General features: G+C 38.9%; 1 protein-coding gene across 8 annotated transcripts in view; it reads right to left on the reverse strand.

Moving 5' to 3' along the window:
- Positions 1–23,934, reverse strand: part of sorcs2 (sortilin-related VPS10 domain containing receptor 2) — a 272,090-nt gene that overhangs the window by 48,420 nt on the left and 199,736 nt on the right. For all 8 annotated transcript variants that reach the window (XM_080052181.1, XM_080052180.1, XM_080052177.1 and 5 more), the window contains exons 4-5: positions 9,379–9,543; positions 4,282–4,355 (exon numbers count right to left, since the gene is read on the reverse strand). In XM_080052181.1, coding sequence (XP_079908307.1) covers positions 4,282–4,355; positions 9,379–9,543 — 239 coding nt within the window. The remainder of the gene's footprint in view (positions 1–4,281; positions 4,356–9,378; positions 9,544–23,934) is intronic.

The raw sequence follows: 23,934 nt of genomic DNA on the forward strand, positions 1-23,934 counted from the left end.
GCCGATCCGATCTAATATCGGTATCGGGTCCGATATGGCTGCCATCTATGTATTGGATATCGGACTGACAACTCTGATTTAAAACATTTTTTTTTTAAATCTAAATTATTTTAACTATGAAAGCAATTAAAATTTCAAGACCATATCTTTGTGATATAGCACACATTAATATTAGGATTTAAACATTCAAAAGCTGAGTTCTGACGTTGTTCTGCATTCAAACAGTTCAATGCGGTTAAGATAAACCTACAGTATATACAGTAGCAGTGGATTGCTGCATCTCTAATATTAAGTTGCGATTCTGGAGAGGACTGTGTAAACAAAGGGGGTCCAATGGAGCGACTAGCAACTAGCCAGTAACACTGAACAGAAGTGGCAGGCCAATGGATAGACTGTTCCTCAAGAAATTGCTCATGTAGAAGCCAAACACACAAGATGTGATTGACATTTGGGAGCTGGTGAACTCGTGATTGAAGAAATTTCGTGAGACCAGTATAGGGCATTATGCAGAATCTTAAAGTGCAGTTCAACCGACATGACCAGAGAGTAGTTTGAGTAGGGGAATACAGTGTATTTCCACCCAACAACAATGGAGGTGCCTTCCTGATGGGGACTATTTTATCCTTGACATACCGGATTCATTACATCTCCGAATAAAGTTATTTCTTCACCCAGGCTTGGTGTGTGAAGATTCCGTTGGGTATTGGATCCCAGACAATGACATGTGCTTACCTAAGCCATGTTATATGTCACTTGGGATATTCATTCAGCGCATTGGCTAGACGAGACAGTTTATCAGGGTTAAGCCCGAGACAGAGTGCCTTCCCCCCCACCTTATCTCCAACAACCTTGGTCCACTGGGAGACGGAGAAGCCCAGACATATCAGCTGCAGCCACACAGTGAATTCTAAGAGGAGACACACAGAGCTGAACTATGGCTCTGAATGAGACAGGCCATGAAGGTGACAAATTACCTCCCGTGTAAAGAAGAAAACATTCCCTCACACATGCTGCAAGGTGTTAATCAGTGAGCTTTAGAGGTGTCGGTATAGGTGTATTGCTTCACTTTGGATAGGGTTACAAAAGTAGTCTGTCAATGCTTCCCGCTTCCAATGCTAATGCTAAGCTAGGCTAACCATATCGTCACGAGAGCACCATACTAAACACATGGACATAAGACTGAACTTTCTCATCTCACCCACAAATATAATGAAATTAAGAATATAATTAGCAAAAACGTTCAACTGTTCCTTTAAAGAAACAGTGAAATAAAAATCTGTGTTGTAGTCCTGTTTCCCCTTGTTAATGTGTAGATTCATATCTTGTCACATGCTTATTATGTGTTCAAAATCTTTTGTTTTGTAATAACAATATCCCTCTCTTCCCTCTTTCTGTGAATATATAAAATATATATAAAAATATTTTTGATGGCATATATTTAACTTGGGGGTGATAAAATGAATGTATCTTATTAGATTGTTATTTGTAGTGCTAGCTAACCCCATCTATCATATTATACCCGCACTTGACCATTAGCTTTTGGATAGCTACTTTACATAGACAAACAAAATGTGATTGTGGTCTAATTAATCATGTCATTTCGTATGCATAATAATAACCCTTACCACATATTCTGTTTCAATCACACCTCACTGAAGAGACAGACACTTTGACATACATGTAACTTTCACTGCTACTGTAAACCACGGTTTTGAGTCCGATTAGCATAACTCTATTTCATGACAGGGGGCCTGAACCTGTGTATAACTTTATATTTAAGTAGTTAGCACTTTGTATTTGTTTCCAACCTTCCCTCTTTCTCTCCCTTGCCTTCCCATTTTTTACAGCGCAGTGTTGGGATGATTTGTGCGTTAGAGTCGGTGGTATATAAATCAGAGGTGTCAGGACGTGCCAACCAGCTCATTTGCTATCGGCGGGCGAGAGGGAACAAACTAACGGGAGCCTGCAATGTCTTTCTGACCTTCAGAAGACGAGCGAGAGTGGTAGTCGATTGAATTTAAAATTGAGCACACCCCAATGCATTATGCTACAAAAGTGTTGATTGATTGGTATCAAAAAATATTCATAACAGTATCTTGGCTTAAACTACTGCCACCCACCCTACAGCAATGGCCAGAGAGATTGATGAAGGTATATGGTATTGAAAAAATGACAGCAAAATTTCATGTAAAGACAAATGTATTTTCATACAGATGGGCCACCTCATTTTGGATGGCCAACTTGATAAGGTAGCCTACTGCATTAGGTTTGGGAGTGAACTTGTCAAAAAACGACTGTAGCTTCTGTGTCCTTTAACGTACTCTTATTTTTTTCTATTCTAGAAATTCCTAAGAGATTGTACAAGTTGCCATGAATTATAATTTATATATATATGTTTGTCTGCCGAACTATGTAGTTTTTCTTTGGTTTATATGATACATGGCAAAGCTGTTGTATGTAATATAAATGTACAAGTATTAGGGGTGTTAATCTTTTGTAATTCCACAATTTGATTCCTGAATCAAAACTATTCCTGATTCAAAATCGATTTCTCAAATCAGTTCAAAGGAGGATTCCAGGATCAACTCCAGTCATCTATGTGCTAGGCACTGTGGCAAATTATGACATGAAAGCAAATTAAAGTCCACGTCTTATCTTTCTTCATTTTGTCTATTTTAATGTGAAACATGTAATCCATGTCAACATTACCGGCAGCAGCTAAATAAATGTATTAAAAAAACTAAACAAAATAGAAAACACCCATAACAAGTATGAATGTTTTTATACACTTTGTTAATAAAAAAAAAGAAATAACAAAAGTGATATAGGAGTAGCAGGTGAAAAAGTTGAGAAGAATCAGTGGACAGAATATGGGAGATAAAAGAGGGAGAGACACGCAAGATAAGATAAGACGGAAGAAGGAGTGAGTAGGAGGAGATAGCTCTCATGCTGTGAAATATTACAAGTGCTGGGTTAAGCTATATAACTCTGCCTGCTGCTGCGGGTACTTTTCTACCCAGGCACTACAAACCTATCACGAGATTAATTTCCAAAAAGGGTTCTGCGGCATAAACTCCAGCACTTGGGACTAAAAATTCAATTCTAATTTCTAATTTAAGCAAAAATTGGGTGGAAGTTTTCTGTATAATGGTAAACATAAAACTGATTTATTACTATTTGGGATTTAATGGCCTTAGATAGAATTATATTGTTTGTGAGCAATGTTGTGTAAATGATAGAAAAATTGGACCATGATATAGTCAAGAAATATAAACCGATTAACTCCCACATCATGTTTTTGTTACTGTATTCCATTATTGAAATTCTGTTTGCCCATCTGGGTGATATTGTGATGCCCAGCGCTTGGTGCACAGGTGCAGGGTTGTTGGTATTTTGGTATTTAAATGCTTAAAACCTCAACAAACACATTGAATTTAACAATCCCCAGCCAACAGATGATGTGTTCAAATCAGCAACAAAAATAAGTCATCTAAATGTGTTTTTTTGTGGACAGCATATTTACTTTTTACACTGTTTTTACTGTAATAAAAGCTTCTCCTCACCTTCAGTTAACTGAAGGCAGCAGAGGCAAAAGTAGTGATCTATGTTTAATTCTTGAAATGCACAACAGTATAAATGCTACAGTCATGTTTTAAAACATTACGTGGTAATTTATAATGTGGGATAGAGTAGAAATAAAACCGAACAATAGTTAACAACAGTAACTCAAAACCATAATGGCAAAAGTCATGGTGGTGATAGAGGTTTTTCTGGGACCATTTGTAGACATATAGCAGGTCATCCCCCTGCAGTCATTCTATCTAGCACATCCATACAGGTTGAACAAGCAAGATATCCTATGTTTATTATTGAGCTTTAAAGTTGCTCTTTGTTAGCCTATGTAGCTCGACAAGCAGAAGTATTATTCTGAAACCTGAAGCACTGTCTTTTCACCTACCTTTTGTATTCTTTAGCTTTGAAGGTCATTCACACAACAGACCCACTGAATATAAAGTTGTACCATAATTGAACTGGGGAATTGAGGAAGTATTTGAACTTAATTCACAAAGAGTTCCTGCCCTCCTATTGTTGCTATTCACCTTTTTTACAAGTTTTATTCTTATAAAACCTTGATTATGTCTCTGTAGCATAGTTCTGCAAATGTCTGCTTGGAGTACGTTAAAACTCCTCATTTAAGCAGCAGATGCAGAAGTAATCAACTGAGACTAGTCTTGAAGTCTTTCCCCATCCACTATAATGAGAAAGTAAAGTTGAACTGACCAGAAAACTTTGTCCTTGGTCACCCTCTCCTGAAGCAAAGTCCACTTGCGGCCCAAGTCCGTGGAAGCAAAGAGCTGGGGGAGAAAAAAAAACGACAGAGGAGCACAATTAGACAGAAATACTAAGCCTAACCTGGACCCCTATTACCAGCTATATCCTTAACAGTGGAGGATAAATCAAGAGTCTGTTTGGAAAAAGAGGTAGAAGAAAAAAAAGTTCACCCAATCAAGCCACCAAATTTCACGGTTCAGCAAGGTAGGACTGAGCTCAATTAATTATTAATCATAGCAGATCTGGTGTGTGTGTGTGTGTGTGTGTGTGTGTGTGTGTGTGTGTGAGAGTTAGCCCTTATATTTTATAAAAAAGTGTATCTGTGTGTGTGTATGTGTGTGTGTGTGTGTGTGTGTGTGTGTGTGTGTGTGTGTGTGTGTGTGTGTGTGTGTGTGTGTGTGTGTGTGTGTGTGTGTGTGTGTGTGTGTGTGTGTGTGTTTCCAAGCTTGTAGGGCATTGATCGCAACCGTAATGAAAGTCTATTGATTGCTACCCACAAGGTATCCTTGATGTCTGGGGAAAAAAAGCACATTGGATCTGGGAAAAAGAATTTCACCGCATATACACTAGTACCAAAACACAACAACACAAACACACAGGAACTTCTTTGCATCATTTTATCAAGGCTACATCCTATCCAAATGCTGCTCGAAAACAACCTTTTTCCCTCAGGGTCATCAGGAAATAGCAGTCATCAATAATCAAACTCATTCCCACCCAATGCACATTTCTAAAGTATGTACTATGGAGCTATGGCTGACCTTAATAGAAAGCTTCCCTTGCCCCTCACACACACCTTCTTAATTTCCATGTGCCACTACGCGTCTGTCTCCCATCATTCTCCAGCTAAATGATTTTTTTGTTCAGTATGAATAATGATTCCTGGCTTCCATCTGCAGCCAGTCCATATAGAACAGATTAAAACCTAATTGAATTTCTCGCTTAATTACGTGTACATTATTGAAAATTTAGCTTGACTCAAACTTATGAACGATCGGACCCCAGTGTGCCACCGCCATTTGTCTAGCTCCGCACTTCCACTTTTACAGTAGGCCTACTACACACCTCTCAATCAGGAGGTTTGTACATGTGTGGGTGAATGTGTTTGAGAGAGCACATGTCTTTGTACTTTGTAAAACGACACACATCAATAATCATTTGATTGGATTCAATACTCAATCAGGACATGCTTTTTAATAATTTTTTCATCAGAAAAAGTAGAAAATACTAATGAGCAATTACATGAATGAATAATAAAAATCAAGCAAATAAAATTAGCATCAATATTTGAAGATATAATATTAAAAGATCTCATTTTCTTGCTACCACAAACCTTAGTGACAGTTTATCCATAAAAAAAGATGAACATGATTCCTGTATGCTAATGACAATATTGGATGTGGCTTAACAAAACCACCATAATCTTGTCATAGCAAGACACTTTTCTCTAATGACAATCTGGCATTTCTTGAAATTAAGATGACATTTCTTATAAGCCATGTTGCTGACTCTACTGTATTTTGCAGTCCTTAAGTGAAGAGAAATATTGGAATGGATTAATAATCCTATAATTTGCCAATGGCAGAAATAGGCAATGCTTTCTTTAGAGCATTGGTTGCCAAATGTTTCGGATTGTGCCCCCTTAAAATAAACCAATGGGTTAACCCTCATCACAAGTAATGGCCTCAGCATGTCATGATATGAGTGGAAGCATTTCAACCAAACCATAATTTTTTTTCATTTAATTTCATTCATTTGAAGGACTGATGCCATGACACAGACAAAGACTCAAGTATTTAACAAAAAGAACAGAAGATTGATGATTGAACTTGGGAGCCCTTGCCTGAACCCTCCCGCCCAGGTTTAAACCCATCGCTGTAAAACAATTCAATAAAGTGTTAAGGATTAGAAGATGTCTCATTTGCTGTGTTTTAATACCTCAGAATGAATAGGACATGATATTGATGTGAACTCAAATGTAAATGCATTCAGCCTTTGACCAGCACTGGTGTTTTCTTGCAGCTCGTCTTCTACAGTAGTTTAAAGCTTAAAGGTCTCATCTGGTGAACCATCTCGATGCCTCGCGGCGGCGGCGAAGAGCCATAAGTAGGGTTGCAAAGGGGTGGAAAGTTTCCGGTAAATTACCGGAAAGTTTCCAGAAACTTTCCACGGGAACTTTCGCTCGGGAGTTTTGGGAATATTCAAAATTGGAAATTATAGGAATTAACAAAATGGCGGTAATTTAAATTATTTTTTTTCATAACCAACCATAAATCTAAACTTTTAAACACTATGTTTGGTCATAGACAGACATCCATGCAAAATAATACAATCAAAAAACATTACATTTGAACAGATTTATTTGTAAGAAGAACTTTATCAAGTTGATTATTTTATGAAGAATCAATAATTTCACTGAACAACAAAAAGATGAATGTTGAGTAAATTATTACTCATCTGTCTAACCCCACCCATTCAATAAATAAAGTCAAATGCCCCCCCACCATGTGATGGAGGAATGCACAGAGCATGTAGGGGACGTGGCCTCAGTACCCCTGCAGTAGGATGTGTGCTATGTGCAATTTGCCAAGTGTACTTGCATAACATCTGGTTGTTTTAGTCAAGATTATGCTAAAATATATTGTCCCCAACTATATTTAAAATCAAAGCTTAAGCCTCTGTAAACCTGGTCTGGTAAAAATCAATTTATGATATCAAGTTGGGTATCTCAATAAACTTTAAAAAAAAATCTGATTTGAAATTAAATGTTCATAAATATATTAAAACTTAGTTGAAAAAACTGCTTTTTACAGTCTAGAACGTTTGCCTGGACTGAAATAACATAGTTAGGAGAATTTAGTGCATTTGGGCTACTTTAAATTTAGTAAATTCCCGTTTATTCCCGTTAATTCCCAACATTCCCGTTAATTCCCATAAATTCCCGTTAATTCCCATGGAAAGTTTCCAACTTTGAAAATTCCCGGAATTTTGCAACCCTAGCCATAAGTAAATGCATTTGACAGCAGTCGTCATGTTTTCTCAGGATGTACATACATGTTGGAACTAGGGAAGCAATTAACTCTCACTGTGTGGCAGAGAGGGCCGGATGGAAAATACAGCAGTATATGACATGAAGAGCCATGTAGCAGAACTATTATCTGCTACAAAAACGTGCTTGCAAGCCAATTAAATAGCACCTTAGAAACCTCCTTTACATTGTAATAGTTAATAGCTAATAGTGGTAATTAGCCTATACTCCACTTTTCATAGCTGAGATGTTGATTATCTGTTAGCTACAGAACAATACAAAGTGTTCTGCTGCATTGAGTAGTATGCCTATCTTTAGTCATTGTTGTTTCTCTGTATATACTATAGCATAGTTACACTAGTTGAATTATAGTTCCCCCTAAAGTTCAGGTAGCATAGCTAAAGTGGTCATTGCTAGATACTAAAAGTCATATAGTAGGCTAGTAGTTATATGTAGTGTGATAGCATTAGCAAATGATTTACCGTCTTACATAAAAGTAGATTTACTGCTAAAATAAGTTGAAAAGGAATACATCTGTGCAGCATCTCCCGCCGCAATGCTTGTTACCAGTCTCAGTCAGTATGCACTGACTGTCATGTTTTGCAATATGATGTCATCATATGTGACGTGAGATACAGTGAAATAAAATGTGTATTTGTTGCATCAACATTCAGAAGGGCTTTCTACAGACAGCCAAGTGAGATTGCAACATGTTTTACATACAAAATGTAATATCAAACTGTGAGTGTGTTTGTGTGTGTGTGTGTGTGTGTGTGTGTGTGTGTGTGTGTGTGTGTGTGTGTGTGTGTGTGTGTGTGGGTGGGTGGAGGATGTGTGTATGAGTGTGAGAAAGTGAGTGAGTTTGGATGTGGTCTATATGCTCTGTTTATTTCACTGGTGTAACAAGATTTGCCTTACAGCTGTATTGTCGAAGAGAGTAAATCACACAACCAGCTTTCTCGAGGTTCTCGTTCCGCTGGTGCGTGTGAAAATTTAAATTTAACGCATTGCCGCACCAACAGCAGAGATGTCTTGCTGGTGTAGCATCGAGATTGCTCTTCATTCGTTCTTTCAACTATACGGAATGGGCTCTGTTTTTGCATGTTTCTACACTGCTGCGATACCCATAGGTGTCCCCACCACTTTTTGAAATAGCCAATTTTGTCCCAACCATTTATTTAAAGTATAATTTGTTTGTATATATTTTTTTTTGCACATCATATCATGTACTATCTGGAAAAGAGTTTGTCCGTACACACTTGGCGTTTTTTTTCTTTCTGGTGACCCAAGTGTTGCAATTTGGACACGTTACACATTTAATAATTTAATAATAGCCGGCTGGAATTTTCCATTGAGCACAGATGAAAGGAATAAAAGGGATGGACGTAAGAGACGAATGTAATACTACTGACAAAACACGTAATAAACAAATAGTAATAGACAATAAAAGTAGGCTACTTCAGTGATTTGATCTGATTTCTATTCATTTCTTTCGTTTAAAGTCGCCAGAATGAAGGAAACAATGTCTCTGGTTTTGAAATCCTCCCTATTTTCTACATCATGAAGATCGGCTAGTATGCTGATTGGTGTTGAAATGATGTTGAGGGTTATGATTAGGCTGTAGCCTGACATTGCAAATCCTATGTCTACAGGTGTTGCTCAAAGGTGCAACGAGGAACTTTTCAATATTTATTTTTAATATATATCTCATTTTTCCTCCGACATGTAAAAGCAAACAAGACCATCAGTGCAAAGCATGCTATTTTCAATAGTTTTTCTTAATGCCTTTGTCATGGGTACACTCACCCTGGAACTATAGTTGCATGGCATAGTAAAAACACTACCGCTTTTGTCCTAAGGGGGCGCAAGAATCAAAACAAACTGAAAGTTCCTCGGAGCACCTTTAAAAAAACATTATTACTTCTCAAAAAAGGTGTCCCCACCACCTTTCAAAATATACTGTGTGTGTGTGTGTGTGTGTAGTGTGTATGTGTGTGTGTGTGTGTGACAATACCCACCCTGCCCTGCTTGCAGTAGGCCAGGAGTTTGTCCTCCTCCTTGGGGTGGAAGACGATGGTGTCCGGGGTGAAGGAGATGGACTGTCTCTGGAAGGATGAACCCTCATCTGTGCTGATGAACAACATCTGATCCCTTTCGTTTATGGAGGAACCCACTAGCACCACCTGAGAGAAAGATAGAGAAAACATAGGTCAGAGGTAAGCGGGCAAGGGGTTAGGCTATGTCCTGGGATGTATTGATCGCTCATTTGACAACTTGACATTTCGAATACTAATACTGTACAATGTCCGCTAACTAGTCATGTATTCAAACCATTCTTCCAGCTTATTAAAATGTGAGTCGATTTCTTTACGATTTTACTTCATAGTAGAAGTAAAGTTTCAGGATGTGAAATAGAATTAATGCAGTAGCCTAAGCTAATTAACGTTAGCTTGTCACGTAGCTTGCATCACTAGCAACAGTTTCAAAGTAACTTCTCCAATCCTGTCGTTAAGGCAAAGTTTGATATTCTACTACACAACTATTAAATGTTTGCTTATTAGTTATGTTAAAATGTTTCTTCCATCTTATTCGAAATGTGTCTCATATTAGTGCATATTTTCCGCCATCACATCGATTACTAAACTACTGGCTTATACTAAACCAGTCAACAGCTTGAACTTGGCAACATGGCCACCTAGCATAATCAAAGCAGTTGGAAGAGACAATAAACATGATGGACAGGTTTTAACTCATTTTATTTTCTATTTTATTTCACTCCTTTTAAATTCAATTCAGTTGTGTGTTCTTACACACTGCCTTGTGCGTCTTTTAAATATTTGTATATCTTACAGCACTTTGAACGGCAATTTTGTTTAACATTGCTTTTCTCATGAGAAACCTGCATTGAAAATTCCTTTTTTTGTTTATCGATGAACCCACTAGCACCAAACAAGTCAGAGGTGAGCGGTCAAAGGGTCATTTCCATGGATGTATTCACGGCGCGGTCAGCATTCTCCGGAAGACGCAAAAGAGGATATCCTGCTCATATCAATATACCTGTGCATATTCAAGTATTAACCAGAATTAATTGTGCATATTAATTCTCCTATACTTGCAATTGTGAAAACCATAATGGATATAAATGCATGCATGGTCACACACACACACACACACACACACACACACACACACACACACACACACACACACACACACACACACACACACACACACACACACACACACACACACACACACACACACACACACATTTATTCAAGGCCATTCTCCCTGGCCCGCAAGAACTTTCCATCAGACCGAAGGCGACACAGTATTGATTATCTATTTAGAGTTTTATAGCTCATAAAGTGAAGGCATTAAATATGGTGGGCCACCCCAGGACCTGCCAACTATCAACTATGTCCCAGAAGTAAGGATATACCAATAAGGAAAGTCAGTAGAACTAATGAAGCGTTCATATTCCTTAAAGGTGCACTATGTATTGTTAAAGGGGAGGGGGGTTTGTTTACATTTGCAGACCCTGCACTCAGTTTACAAAACATATTTAGTCTACATGTGATTCCTAGTAGTGATTCATTCTATCATCATAAATCAAAACCAAATTATGTTGAGGCACCTGGAAACAAACGTATGACTAGAATACATTTGTAAACAAAAACCGTGGGCCCTGCCGCTGTAAACAACAACTGTGAAACAACTTTTCACGTAGATTTTTTTCACTTCAAACAGTGTTCCAGGGATCAAATTTTCTTGTGAAGAAAGACTGTTTAGTCGGTTATAAGAATAAACCTTGGAAAACGTTCACTTCTCTGACACACCCAAAGTTACATAGTGCACCTTTAAGAGTCTGTGAGAAGTAGGAGCTTGTCCAGCATTGGTTGGCATTGTGTTGTGTCACTGTTGTCTTAGTAGTTATAGAGTATTCACCTTTACTTTTTAGTATTCACTTCAGTCAACCAAATAATGTTAATTATCCGCTGACAGCTGTGTTCTCTATAAACATATGCTACGTTCGGTTGCCAAGGTTTTAGATAAATGGATTCAAAGCAATAAGGAAACAAAGTGTATATTAGGAAAGTGTGATTAATTACAACTTTAACCAAGGTTGTTTTGTGTGTTCCCAAATGATTATGCAGGCTAATTAGTTAGTTTACATTTTTTCTCTTACTGACAACATAAGCCTGACCTCCATCGAGGAAGTATAAGTGTACTATTGTTTTTCAAGGGTTGAATAGACACTGGTTGGAAGTCAGACACACTATATCCTTGAGTGCTTATATCTGATCTTCAGTGTGAAGCATTTACTTTACTTCCACATCGCCTCGATATCCAAAATTCTTATGTATTTTTTTTTATTGTGGGCAATGGGGTCCTACATCTACACACAATGTTCTGATTACGTTTCGGTTATTGAACATGAGACATTTCTGTACTGTGTTTTTTATCTATCTATCTATCTATCTATCTATCTATCTATCTATCTATCTATCTATCTATCTATCTATCTATCTATCTATCTATCTATCTATCTATCTATCTATCCAGTGTCCTAGGGGTAACAACAAAGAATTATTTAAAGTTTGGCTTTAGTTAGTTACGGTCCTGAAAATGCCTGGACATGCCCCTGGTAATTTGCTGTGATTTCTAAATACTTGCTCTGTCTCTTCTTTAGATTGTTCTTGTGAAAGCTTTAAATTCTCACTCACGTAAGGTTGACAGTTAGCCAAACCCCAGGAGCAGTTGCTGAGTTATTTTCTTATAGTAGATAAATAAAATGACAAATCCCTCTCAGTATTCATTCAGGCAAGCAGCATGGTAGCACACCTCACATAGTGCTTTCTGCCCTACTATACTTGAGAGCTGTGTGTGTGTGTGTGTGTGTGTGTGTGTGTGTGCGTGTGCGTGTGCGTGTGCGTGTGCGTGTGTGTGTGTGTGCGTGTGTGTGTGTGCGCACAACTCTTGCTTGTTCTGAACACACCTCCCTGAGCAACACGGTCAATTAAAGGCCCCCGCGTTTGTTTGTTTGTTTGTTGTCTGCCTGCCGGAAGGAAGGTCTACAGTGGAGTGGTGAAGTCAGAAGAGAACTCCATTCATTCTCTCAACATGAAAGTCTTTCTCTTTTTTTAAATTCCTTTTGCGAGCGTTGCCTGTTAACTGCCCAGTGCCCACAGTGTTTGCCGTTGACATGCAAGCTCATGGTTCAGTGCCTTGCTCAAGGGCACTTTTTTCAAGTGTTTGCTCAAAGACAGTGGAGGTTTTTCCCCAGTCCACAATACAGCATTTCAATCCTCTAAACTTAGTAGTCCATCTAATATACCAGTATAAAACCAGTGATTTACACCCTTATAATAGGAGCAAGGACTGCTGTTGGGAAATAGAGCATTTGAGCATAGAGCAACATGTTAAAACAGCAAAGCTTTTTGGGTCCTACTGAACCATTGAGAGATTCCTTTTTCTTCTTTTTTTTCTGAATACACATGTCCCACTGTGCTCTCTCTCCATGTCCCTATGGGGGCTGGGTTATCAATCAGGTCAGCCTGCCTCAGCCAATATGTCTCTGTCTAAAGGACATCACTCAGCTTAACCTAAGCTCCGACAGCTGGACATCCTCGGGGTCACACACACACACACGCACACAAACACGCGCACACACACACACTGTCAGAAAATGTTCAGCGAGACCAAGTAACCAAGTCAACTCCTGGAGAAAAAAATCATGTTTCATTTATGCCACCTGAAAGTTAGTGTACGCTGAGTGTGTGTTGACTGTTTAACATTTTAACCTTATCAAAATTGGAATGGTATTTAGAGAAGTAAAATCATGTGTGTCTCGTAATGTACAATTAAATTAGAGCCGCTGACCCATAGCAGCCTGAAATAGCTCTACCCGCGAATGTTTCTGAATCAGCCAATAATGCAAAAGGCCATTTTCCGCTTTGGTTTGCACCCAACAGTCGCAGAATAGCCCCATTCAGGACTGTCCACTGCATGAGAGACACTATTGGATGGTTCCCATAGAAAAGCTTTGTTAAAGGTGGGGAAGTTAACTTGATGAATAACTAAAAAAAACAGTTTGACTTCCTCCTTAAAGTATTTTCCCTTTAAATGAAAACACCTCCCATAAATAAATTTCGACTTGGTTACTAGATTCTAAAATCTTTATCAAATCAAACAAACCCCTTAGATTTCAAAGTGATACCTTCTTGGGTCCTGATTCCACATTTTGGGAACCACATTATGTCCCTTAAAATGAATGACAGTATTATTTATTTCAATGGAGAAATGGATCGAAAACGTTTGTTGCAGAAATGCACTGACTCAGGCTCCGCACGCAGTAACGTGACTTGCCAACAAGTGGCACTCTTGTCAAACTGTACACATGTGGGAAGCATGCCTTCAAATCTCCATACTTCAAAGTTGACAAAATAAAAGCTACTAGAAGAAAAAAGGATTGGATAAGGGCTGACGAGATATGATCCCCCCACGTTCTAAAAAAGACTTTGAAAAATTCCTCCTACGTAATGATTTCCTCCCGAGTAATAACTCAAGCTTTTGGGAAAAGCACAGTAGCTGCTATTGTGCACGGCAGATAAAAGCAGACACTAAACTTCCTGTCCTGCTCTCGAGACTACTGTGTAGTGGTGTGTGTGTGACATATAAGGGGGACTTAGGGAAACAAAACTGGGCTATTTTTTATCTGTAAAAGGCCAGTACCAGTGTCTGATAATCTTTCAATCACAGTCAATACTGACAGTGAGCCGATCACTGTAAACACGCAAGCCCTGCTCTGTTGACACATGTATCCCCATAATCTATCAATCTATCGTCCAACAAAATAGCTCAAATTGCATCAATTGCATGAGGGTCTATGGGCCAGAGTTGGATAAGAATGCATGAGTTCATTATCTGGGCTTCGCATGTCACAACTTTGATAGGTTTTAAGGGATGCTATGGGCTTACATGGCAAATGAAAGCTCAAGAAGTCTTGAGAATGGAGAAAGCTTGTATGATATGCACACAGGCGTGCACAAATCTATATGCCAAACACACCTGGTGAGTCTAAAATATGAATGTGGTGCATATGGTGTGCCTATATGGAACTGATGATGCCTCATAGGATCATGCATTTGAAAAGGTATTCGAAGGTAGTGCTGGTTTGTTGCAACTTAACGGTTGGGTCAGTTTTAAGGCGAGACACTTTAGGTGAATAGGGTAAGATTCTTTTAATTTCATAAAATAAGAACTACTTTGTAGAGGTCTTAAAAATGCATTGTGGTTTAGTAAAATAAACACCTAAATGTACATTTTGGACCATTTATTTATACTTGTACGACAGAAGACATGTTGTGGAAGCGCAATAGACAAAAATATATAAATAGACCAGTGCTTAAAAAAACAATGTTTTTTGCCTGCCATTTCTCCCCTTAAAGTGGACTATATTTAGAAATGACGTCGCTCGGATAACAGCTTGGATATAAGGAAGAGGTGTTCAATACATGTCCGAAATGACCTTTTTCAATTTTAAAAGTTAACTGTCTATAATGAATCGCCATAGTTTCTGACCAAATCAGTAGGATGTGATACGGCGAGATGCAGCACAGAGAGGCCACATCATGGTCAAGGTAACTATAGAGTTTCATATTTTAACTTTTCATATTTGTTTGCTGATACTGGCTCCTGATAGCCCTGCTTTAAATGGCTTGGTATCTCCACCATGGCACGACAAGCACAGGTGTAACCGATAACAAAATACCCGCATTCCATTTAGGTGAGCTGGATCCAAGTCCCTTGTATTTTTGCATGCTGGCTCACTGTCACGGCTCACTTGGTTGGGACACATAATGGAACTGGGCCCAGTTCTAACGAAGTTTGTTTAACCTCAAGCTATGACATGTCAAATGTCTTGCCAGTGAAAAAGATCTATTGGTTTGGGTGAGTACAATGCAATCAAGAAGATTCAAGAAACGACAAAAATAAGGGCCTGTGTTGCAATAAGTTGGAATCCCTGCTTGCTTTCTCAAGTAAACACACACACATACTCATGCATGATACCAGTATCTCCTTTGCAGCTCCTCCCGCACAATTGCTTTCCGCTCAATTACATATGTAAATGACTTGGTTTTGGTTTCCACATGGGACATAGGGCCCCGTGTGACAGCAGCTCATTTAGTCTGTTGCTCTGTGGGGAATTAAGGATTTGGGAGAGCAGAGAAGCATGCAGACTCTAAGGACACCAATAGACAGTGTATGAAGATGTTTGATAGTTGTCACGCCCTGTCTGGGATGGGGTGTCCAACCTCAATACATCTCATAAAGACTTGCTTCCTTACTCTTCATCAGATAAGATAATTAGTTGGATTTTGTTCACTTGATATCCGTTGTTAAAGGTGCTATGAGGCACTTTTAAATATTTCTGTAATTTTTCCTCTGATGATCATAAATTACATGTAACAGCAAACGAGACCATCAGTGAATCAATCATCAAAGAATGCTATTTTTATATTGTTTTTTTCTTAATGCCTTTGTCATGGGTACGCTCAACCAGGAGCTACAGCTTGTGTACCGCTTTTGTCCAAAGGGGGTTCAACAATCATCACAAACTGAAAGTTCCTCGGAGCACCTTTAACTATTCCTTGAGTCTCACCAACGGACAACTATGATGTATCTTGCAGTATCTTTTCATTAGTTCTTCAAGGATTCCTCCTAGGGCTAGGTATTGGCAAGGACTTCACAATACGAGATTGACTCATTTTTCCATGATGCAATGGTTTTCCAACATGGCCACACCAAAGTAGAATGGATAAACACGATTCCTTGTGGCGGAGAAGACCCCTCATTAAGTTTTTGCAGGCCTTCAGGTCTTCTTTCTTGGCCTGACATTTAAACACTCTTTTTGAATTCTAATTTAAACCATACTTACTCTTGAAGAAGCTAAGTGACCTTAAGTTGAGATTGTTTTTGTCAAACTACTGTTTCAGAGTTGAAGAGTGTACTTTCTAGCATGACTTCTTGGAAGACTGATGTTCTATTGACAAATATGATGGAGGAGAGGGGTTACATATAATGGTGTTTCATCTAATTCTCCACTTGTTTCCAGTGCTATCTCCCCTTAGTCGATATCTTTAATCAAGTCAGACCGAGGCCAGTATCAACAGAATGTCACTGGATTACGTTAAACCCTCCCAGATGACTCACAGTGGAAACAAACAAAAATTATTTCCGCTATCTGCTGTATTTTTTTGTTGTCTTCCACTTGTTCAATAAAACGAAAGCCCTGTCAACCTGTACTGAACTGCACTGCACTGCACTATCACCACCATGTCTCTCACGTTCACAGCTGCCTGAGGCAAGGTGAGAAATTATATGTTTGGTCAGAACTGAGTATAAGTGAAGGGAACACGGGCGACAGGTTGTACTGCAAGGTGTCCGATACAGGGAGATGAGAGCTCTGAGAGCGTTTTCAACCACCTCGGCTAACAGCGCTAGTGCATTAGCCGGAGGCCGTATAGTCCTGCATTATACATATTAGCTGCTGCACTTTGTAGTATACAGGAGGTGACTGGCTGGCAAACACGCTTGGGCTCTCAGGCGAATATCCCAGATCTTGGCTCCAGTTTAGAGGGAAAAAAATGAATACACAAACACACACGCACACACACACTTACCTACCATAAAGGTGGTCAGCTGTTATGACCTCAAGTATGCATGGATTTTATTTGATTTTATTATTATTTAAGTTTTGAATTTCTTGTGCAAACACATCACATTAAGTGTGGGTAGTTGTGGGTAATGTTCTGCCAATGAAGCATATTTATATCAGTTAAATACAATTGAAGGTAAAAGAAAGAGACAGACCGTGTGTATGGCAATGCTGAGACAGCAAGGAGAGATACAAGAAAGAATAGTGTGTGTGTGTGTGTGTGTGTGTGTGTGTGTGTGGGGCACGTCTCTGCATGTCCCAGATTGATCCCTGTTATCTGAAGCCTCCCAAAGCGCAGTGTGTGACTGACAAGCCCGTGGATCCTCTGTGTATTTCTTTCCTTCACTCACTCACTCACTCACTCACTACTCTACTGCAACCTTTCCAGCCAGCTATACACATACACATACGTACATTTCACATCCATTTTCAAAAGAGGAATTCAAACTCTTATCATAATTAAGTGTTTCTGATTTTGGATTTGTGCAGCATCACTGATGGGTGGTTGGGGAATTGTCAATGACAAAGTAAGCAATACATTATTAACAAATGACTTGATCAACATTTTTTGTCATGTGGGTGTGACTTTGACATAATACATACAATAATAGGAAATGCACGTTACTTTCCAGTTCCACTACTTTTGCAAAATTACAAAATAGTAATCAGGGCTGTACAGTGCGACAGTTTTGATCGCATTTGCTACTGAAATTGATCACGTGCGATGATGAATACAAATCCATTCGCACTCCTGCGACAGGTTGATAATGAGGAGAGGCTGTCTTTGAAACACAGAGGAGCGCTGCACAACACTGCTTAGAGGGCTCTACATTAACACTGCGGGTAAATGAGTCTTAGGCAAGTAAGTTATTGAGTCCACCCTTCACTTTGGCTGGTGAAAGATATGTGCTCTCGGGATCTGTGCTCCTGCAGCGATTCTAGGTAGGCTATAAAAACTTCACCAACGGCAATTACCGGAAGGAGACGGCACATTACCGCAGTTAAGTTAGCGCGTGTACAAACAGAACATTTCCTGTGCGCCTTCACATTAAAAGCCTGTTACTGGCCAAACGTGAGTTGACTTTTATTTTGAAGCCGGTAAGAGCAGGAAGTTAGCGCTTTTTTCTAGCTTGAAAGGCAACTCATTCAGCTGCAGCGAGCAGTCAACAGTAGCCTAGTCTATTTACAAAGTTTTAAATAACCCACTGAAAAGCTACTCCCAACACATTCACAACAACCTATTTAATTTATCCTAAATTGTACCAATATGTATACTTATTTATTTAATAGGCTATGTTTAATGTTTTAAAGTTTGGTTTTAATTAACAGAAGCAATTGGCAGGTTAGATTCTTTTTTCTAAATTGCAATCAGTGCACCCCTATTCATTTTTCCATAATTATTACTACACACACACTAGGATATAATATGAGTTGAGAATCTCAAATGAGACCAAGATGACATGCTCAAAGGTAATTAGAGCGAAATGCAAGGGTTAAGGTTATGCAAGTTTTCGATCATACTTTGTGTGCTACCAAATTTATTTTTGTGCTACTGAATTTTTTTGCTTGCTAGCACCAGTGCTACCACCTAAAAAAATAAGCGTACAGCCCTGGTAATACTATGCAAATTCTATCTACATAGAAACTAAACCTCTTCGTAAATGGTGTATTGAAAGTGGTACCATACTTAACAACGAATGTCTTTTTCACTGCAGATTTTGACTAGAGAAACTTTTCGAAAAAACAAAATCTCCCTCTCATGTATCACTCTCTCTCTGATCCACAACCTCTCTATACTGATCTATTCATTCACACCGGTGTGTTTCCTCTGCCTGCTTGATACAGCTCTGTTTGCCTCAGCTGTCTCCTGCCTTTCTCCTCCGCTCAACCTCTCATTGACGGATCTCTCTATCTTCATGGCTTATCCGATATATACCTCCTCCCACTCTTTTTCGAATCTCTCTGTATACCATGATAGACAGTGGTTGTAAGCTCTCTATTAGACCATGGAGACAATGATCAAACCTATGGAAAGCTCTCTCTCTCTTTCTTTCTCTCTCTCACTCTCACACACACCTTTTTTAATTACATTCTTCTGTCAAGTACAGAACAGGAAAAGAGAGGGAGAGGGAGGAGAGGAAGAGAAGAAACTCTGAGCAATTACGCTGGACTTAATTACATAAAGTAAAATAAAAATAAAAACTCTACCTTACTGCCGGACGCTGTGAAAGAAAAAGCCTTGATATACAGTACATATATAGATTCAAACCTGAAAGACTTTCCTATGTTACCGTGGGCCGCCATTCAAGCAACAACTGGCAACACACGCACCGCTGTAATAACTCTCGCTAGCGTCTCCATGACAACTCGTTTCCAGCACGGGCAAAACAATATTACAATGCAAGAGTAATAAACTTAAATGTATATGAACTGAAATAGAGAATTTGTATTATGTTTATTCATAAGATGAAAATATCTGACTGGGAACGTATTGTATGTGTGACCTTAGGATGGAATTAGCTCTTTCATTAATACAGAGTGACAAGGCATCGGTAGGCAAAGAATCGGCTAACCTATTCATAATAACAGTAGGTTAAAAAGAAATGGTTGGTGTCATTCTGTGATTCTGACACATTTTCTTTCGGACATCCAATAATACAACAATTTTTCTAATTAAGAAGGCTCTTTATGAGATTGTAAAAGGCATATGCAAAGTCTTTCACCGTCCTACTGCAACCTTTCCAAAAATTAGCCTTTACTCCAGCAGCCAGATCTGTTGGATTTTTTAGTTTTAGTTTTGCATGGCCTTCAGATATGCCTGGCTGCCTTTGGCCTTCACAATTGAAGCAATAATTAAGTCCTAAATGACAATCAACTCCCGTAAAATAAATGTTCTCTCACTGAATGACGTGTGCAGGGACAAACACTCTTTTCTTGTCTGTGCCCTTTAATTTCCTCACGGTAAAAAACAGTCAGAAACACAGCTGGCCGGCGTGCTTGGTTTATATTCCAAAACATATTTAACAGGCTGAAATGCTTGAATGTGGCATAGTGCATTTTTCATGAGGGGTTTTTAAAATGTGTAGCTGATGATGCCAGTAGTTTCCCCCTCCAAGGCACTTCGCAAGGGTTCCAGAAGTCAAAAACGATCAAGAATAACTGTTCTCATACACTTTGTGCATTGGAGGAAACAGTGTCAACAAGTGTCTGGGATCTTTTAAACCCTGCACCCTTACTATACTGTCTGCATTCAGGCCTGGCAGGATTATGAATCCCTTCTATGTTCTGGATCTGTTTAAGGAAGTTATATTTCGTGAATTTGCTCAAAAGGCATCCTGACCAGATGCCCAAAAACTGGCTGTGTTTTAAACAAAGAAGGAGACTAACTTGTTTTGGCCATTGACACATCCACAATTGAAGTCAACCAATACATATGCTATTAGTGATGAATTGAACCTACGGTGGCTTTCAAGGACAAAAAGCTACACGTGGCCCTCATCCACAGCTGCCTCAAGTATTCCACAATATCAAGTGATTAGGTGAAGATGCATTTGGTTATTTATTCTATGGCACGTCTTCTTCGTTTTCCAACAGGTGCATTTCCGACACTAACTATATATATAAAAACACATAAGGCCATTAAGTTGGTCCATTCTGTGCTACTGTAGAAACAATGTGGCCCACTCCTATGTAGATATAAAACTCTCATTCTAAGGTAATAAAAACCTTTTATTCTACTATTATACACTAATTAAAACATACATTTGAATATTATCTACCAAGTCTATTCTGAAAAAATGCCAATATTTTCAACACACTGTACCTTTAAGACCTGACCTCATCAATCCCCCCACAAGGCCACACCAAGCAAAGCCCAGTAGGGATTGGGGAGTCATGGTAATAACATCCTTTAAATGATGTATTATTGACCGATGCTCTGATCCAATGCAGTTTCTTTTCCCCCCAAGCTTGCACCCAATGGCAACAGCTGACAATGCAAGGTGGTGCTGGCTCGCTCATCAGAAGCACAGGGTCAGTGTCTCGCTGAAGGACACATTTACACGTGAACATGTGAATACATCGACAAAAAGAGGTGAGGTGCCCGGCAAAGAACGCCACGAGTACACTTATACATGAATTTGAATGGCTCCCTTGCATTGGGTCCCTTTAATAGCCAGGCGTAGTGCTTATACAGCTTACAATGAAGAGGCTTGGACCTGGTAGACAGTAGATGAAGGCCATGGGAATTGTCAATAGAAAACCCTGGCTAGTGAGATAGGTATGTGGAATGAAATCAGTTCCACAGGGTTGAAACTGATAAAAGTCAGATTTTAAGTGCTCTAAACCTGCTGAGTGGAATGAATACCATATGATCATGTGGTTTCGCATTGCGTGCTGTATACACATGAACATGTTTTTTTCAAAATGTTGTTTCTAAGCAGCGGCGGTCCTATAACAGATTCTTGTCGTCTTTTGGAAACGTCAAAGTCACATACTATTTGATGCCTTTCAACCATCAAGTCAGTCAGCAATTCTTTCCATGTAGGAAAACTGGACCGTATGCTGAATGAGCTTGAGGAAAAAGCAGATTTTGAATTGAAACCAACCGTCTAAAGAGAACTAGTTATTTTTTTTATTTATGAGGCCTAGATTCACCATCTCAATTTACCTCATTTTCTCTCTTTCAGGGCAATATTCCAGCACAATTGAAGCTTTTGCTCATTTCTTCAACATTCTCCAGACATCCATAATGGTGACACTGACAAGACACATTATGAAGACATTTTTGAATCACTTTTGCCGGTCAACATGACCTTATTTATATGATGCATTGTCACTGGGGCTGGAACTTATCCCAGCATGCTTTGAGTGGTAGGAGGGGTACACCATGGAAAGGATGCCTGTCTATTACTAGGCCCCATACATAAATACATAACAATGACAACCACATTCATACTTAGGGTGTCGGATTCAACCTTGCGAGGTGACATTGCTCAACAATCAAGCCAGTCTGAGATCATTCACTCCTGTGTCATTCTAAAGACACTCAAACCAACCCCACAAACTCATCAGCCAAAGCAATACTGTCACAAGGAAATCATTTCACTGCCCTGCTTTTCATTACTGCAATCAATTTGGGGACACGGTTAACATCCCATTTCCATTTTTTTTTTCTGTTTCATTTCTAAAAATGAAACTTTAGGGTTCCTTGTATGTAGGTATCTTTGCGCTGTGCCAAAATATTGGAAGAATCAGGCTGGCACTTCCACCAGGGTTAGCATACAATGAATTCATTGTTTCATTTATTCTTTAAAAATAAACCTTATAAACAATGTGTTCAACTGAAAATGTTCAGTGAATATAGCTTCGATATGGCAAAATTATGAAATATCTTAAAGCTGTAATTGTTTTTAAGGGTTAATAAGTGAGAATCAATTACTGGTCATGATTTAAATTAGGCTCACATAATCTCATGTAATGGATAATAACCTCAAGAAAAAAAAGCTAAAGAAATCAGAATCACAATAAAATACCGATCAAAACATCTCTGAAGTGCCAAGCAGCATTCAAGGCAAACATTGGATTGGTAGCAGACTGTGTGTATGTGTGTGTGTGTGTGCGTGTGCGTGTGCGTGTGCGTGTGAGAGAGAGAGAGACTAAGATAAAGTGAGAGAGTGCCAGACCAGACCTTGGCACCGACATAAATCCAGGCTAATTTGTCAGAGGCTACACCATTGAGGTTAATCAGCTGACCATCACAACCTGCTACGGTGTTTTTAGAAAACAAAAAGTAGATAAGCCATATAAAACTAAATCCTCTCTTTAAATCAAATCATAAAAACAGTCATTTGATTAATTGTGTGTATACAAATGAATAAGAGAGAGAGAGAGAGAGAGAGAGAGAGAGAGAGAGAGAGAGAGAGAGAGAGAGAGATGCACCGCAACCTCACTCTACCAGCGCTGCCCTGTCAGCTCCGCTCTGGCAGAATTCAATTACCACTTTTCACCAGTGACAGCTAGCACCACTCTGACTGGCATACATATTCCTGATGCCGGACACAGGCTTATTGACTTATTAGAACACATTATCTTTTGGTACAAAACCAGATAGGTACTTTGAAACACTAACTGTCTACATTCCAGACAATACTGTAAATCCTCTAGAGCTATGTTGAAAACCCTACATATGACCAGTGGTGGACAAAGTATTCACATCACTTTACTTGAGTACACAGTATTAATACCAAACCGTATAAAGTACTCTGGCACAAGTAAAGGTCCTGCAATGATCAATTAATCCACTTATCTTTCAGCTGTATTTTATTAACTTTTGGGAAGTTTAATTTACATAAAGCTTTAGATTTATGAGCTCATCATGTGTTTTTCTTGTGAAAAATAATCATTTGTTAAGCAACTTCAACCGAAATATATCAACTGATTGTAGTGGGTTATTTCCCTTTGTAGTGGAGTGGAGTAGAGTATAAAGTAACATAACAATTATTCCTAATAAAATTATTTAAAATTCTTTATTTTTTGTACTAAGGTACAGCACTTGAGTAAATCTACATAGGTCAATGTGATACAATGTGCCATATTGTATGTTGTACAGCTTCCTTACACAGGGTTGGCAGAGAGAAGAAGCAGTAAGCAGGTTCATGTTGTTATCCTATTTTTGCCAAGACATTAATTTGCAGAGGGAGAGTCTACATTCCCTTTGTTCCATTAATCTGCACTTTACTAGGCAGTCATTTATTTGACAATACCTTCAACTGTAGCTTATATACATGAAGTACTAATTGCTATTTTCCAACAACAGTGTCAATTACCAGTACCATGGAGAGCTCTTGGGGTG

The sequence above is a fragment of the Ammodytes marinus genome, assembly GCF_949987685.1.
Source record: "Ammodytes marinus genome assembly, chromosome: 23".
Lineage (NCBI taxonomy): Eukaryota > Metazoa > Chordata > Actinopteri > Uranoscopiformes > Ammodytidae > Ammodytes > Ammodytes marinus.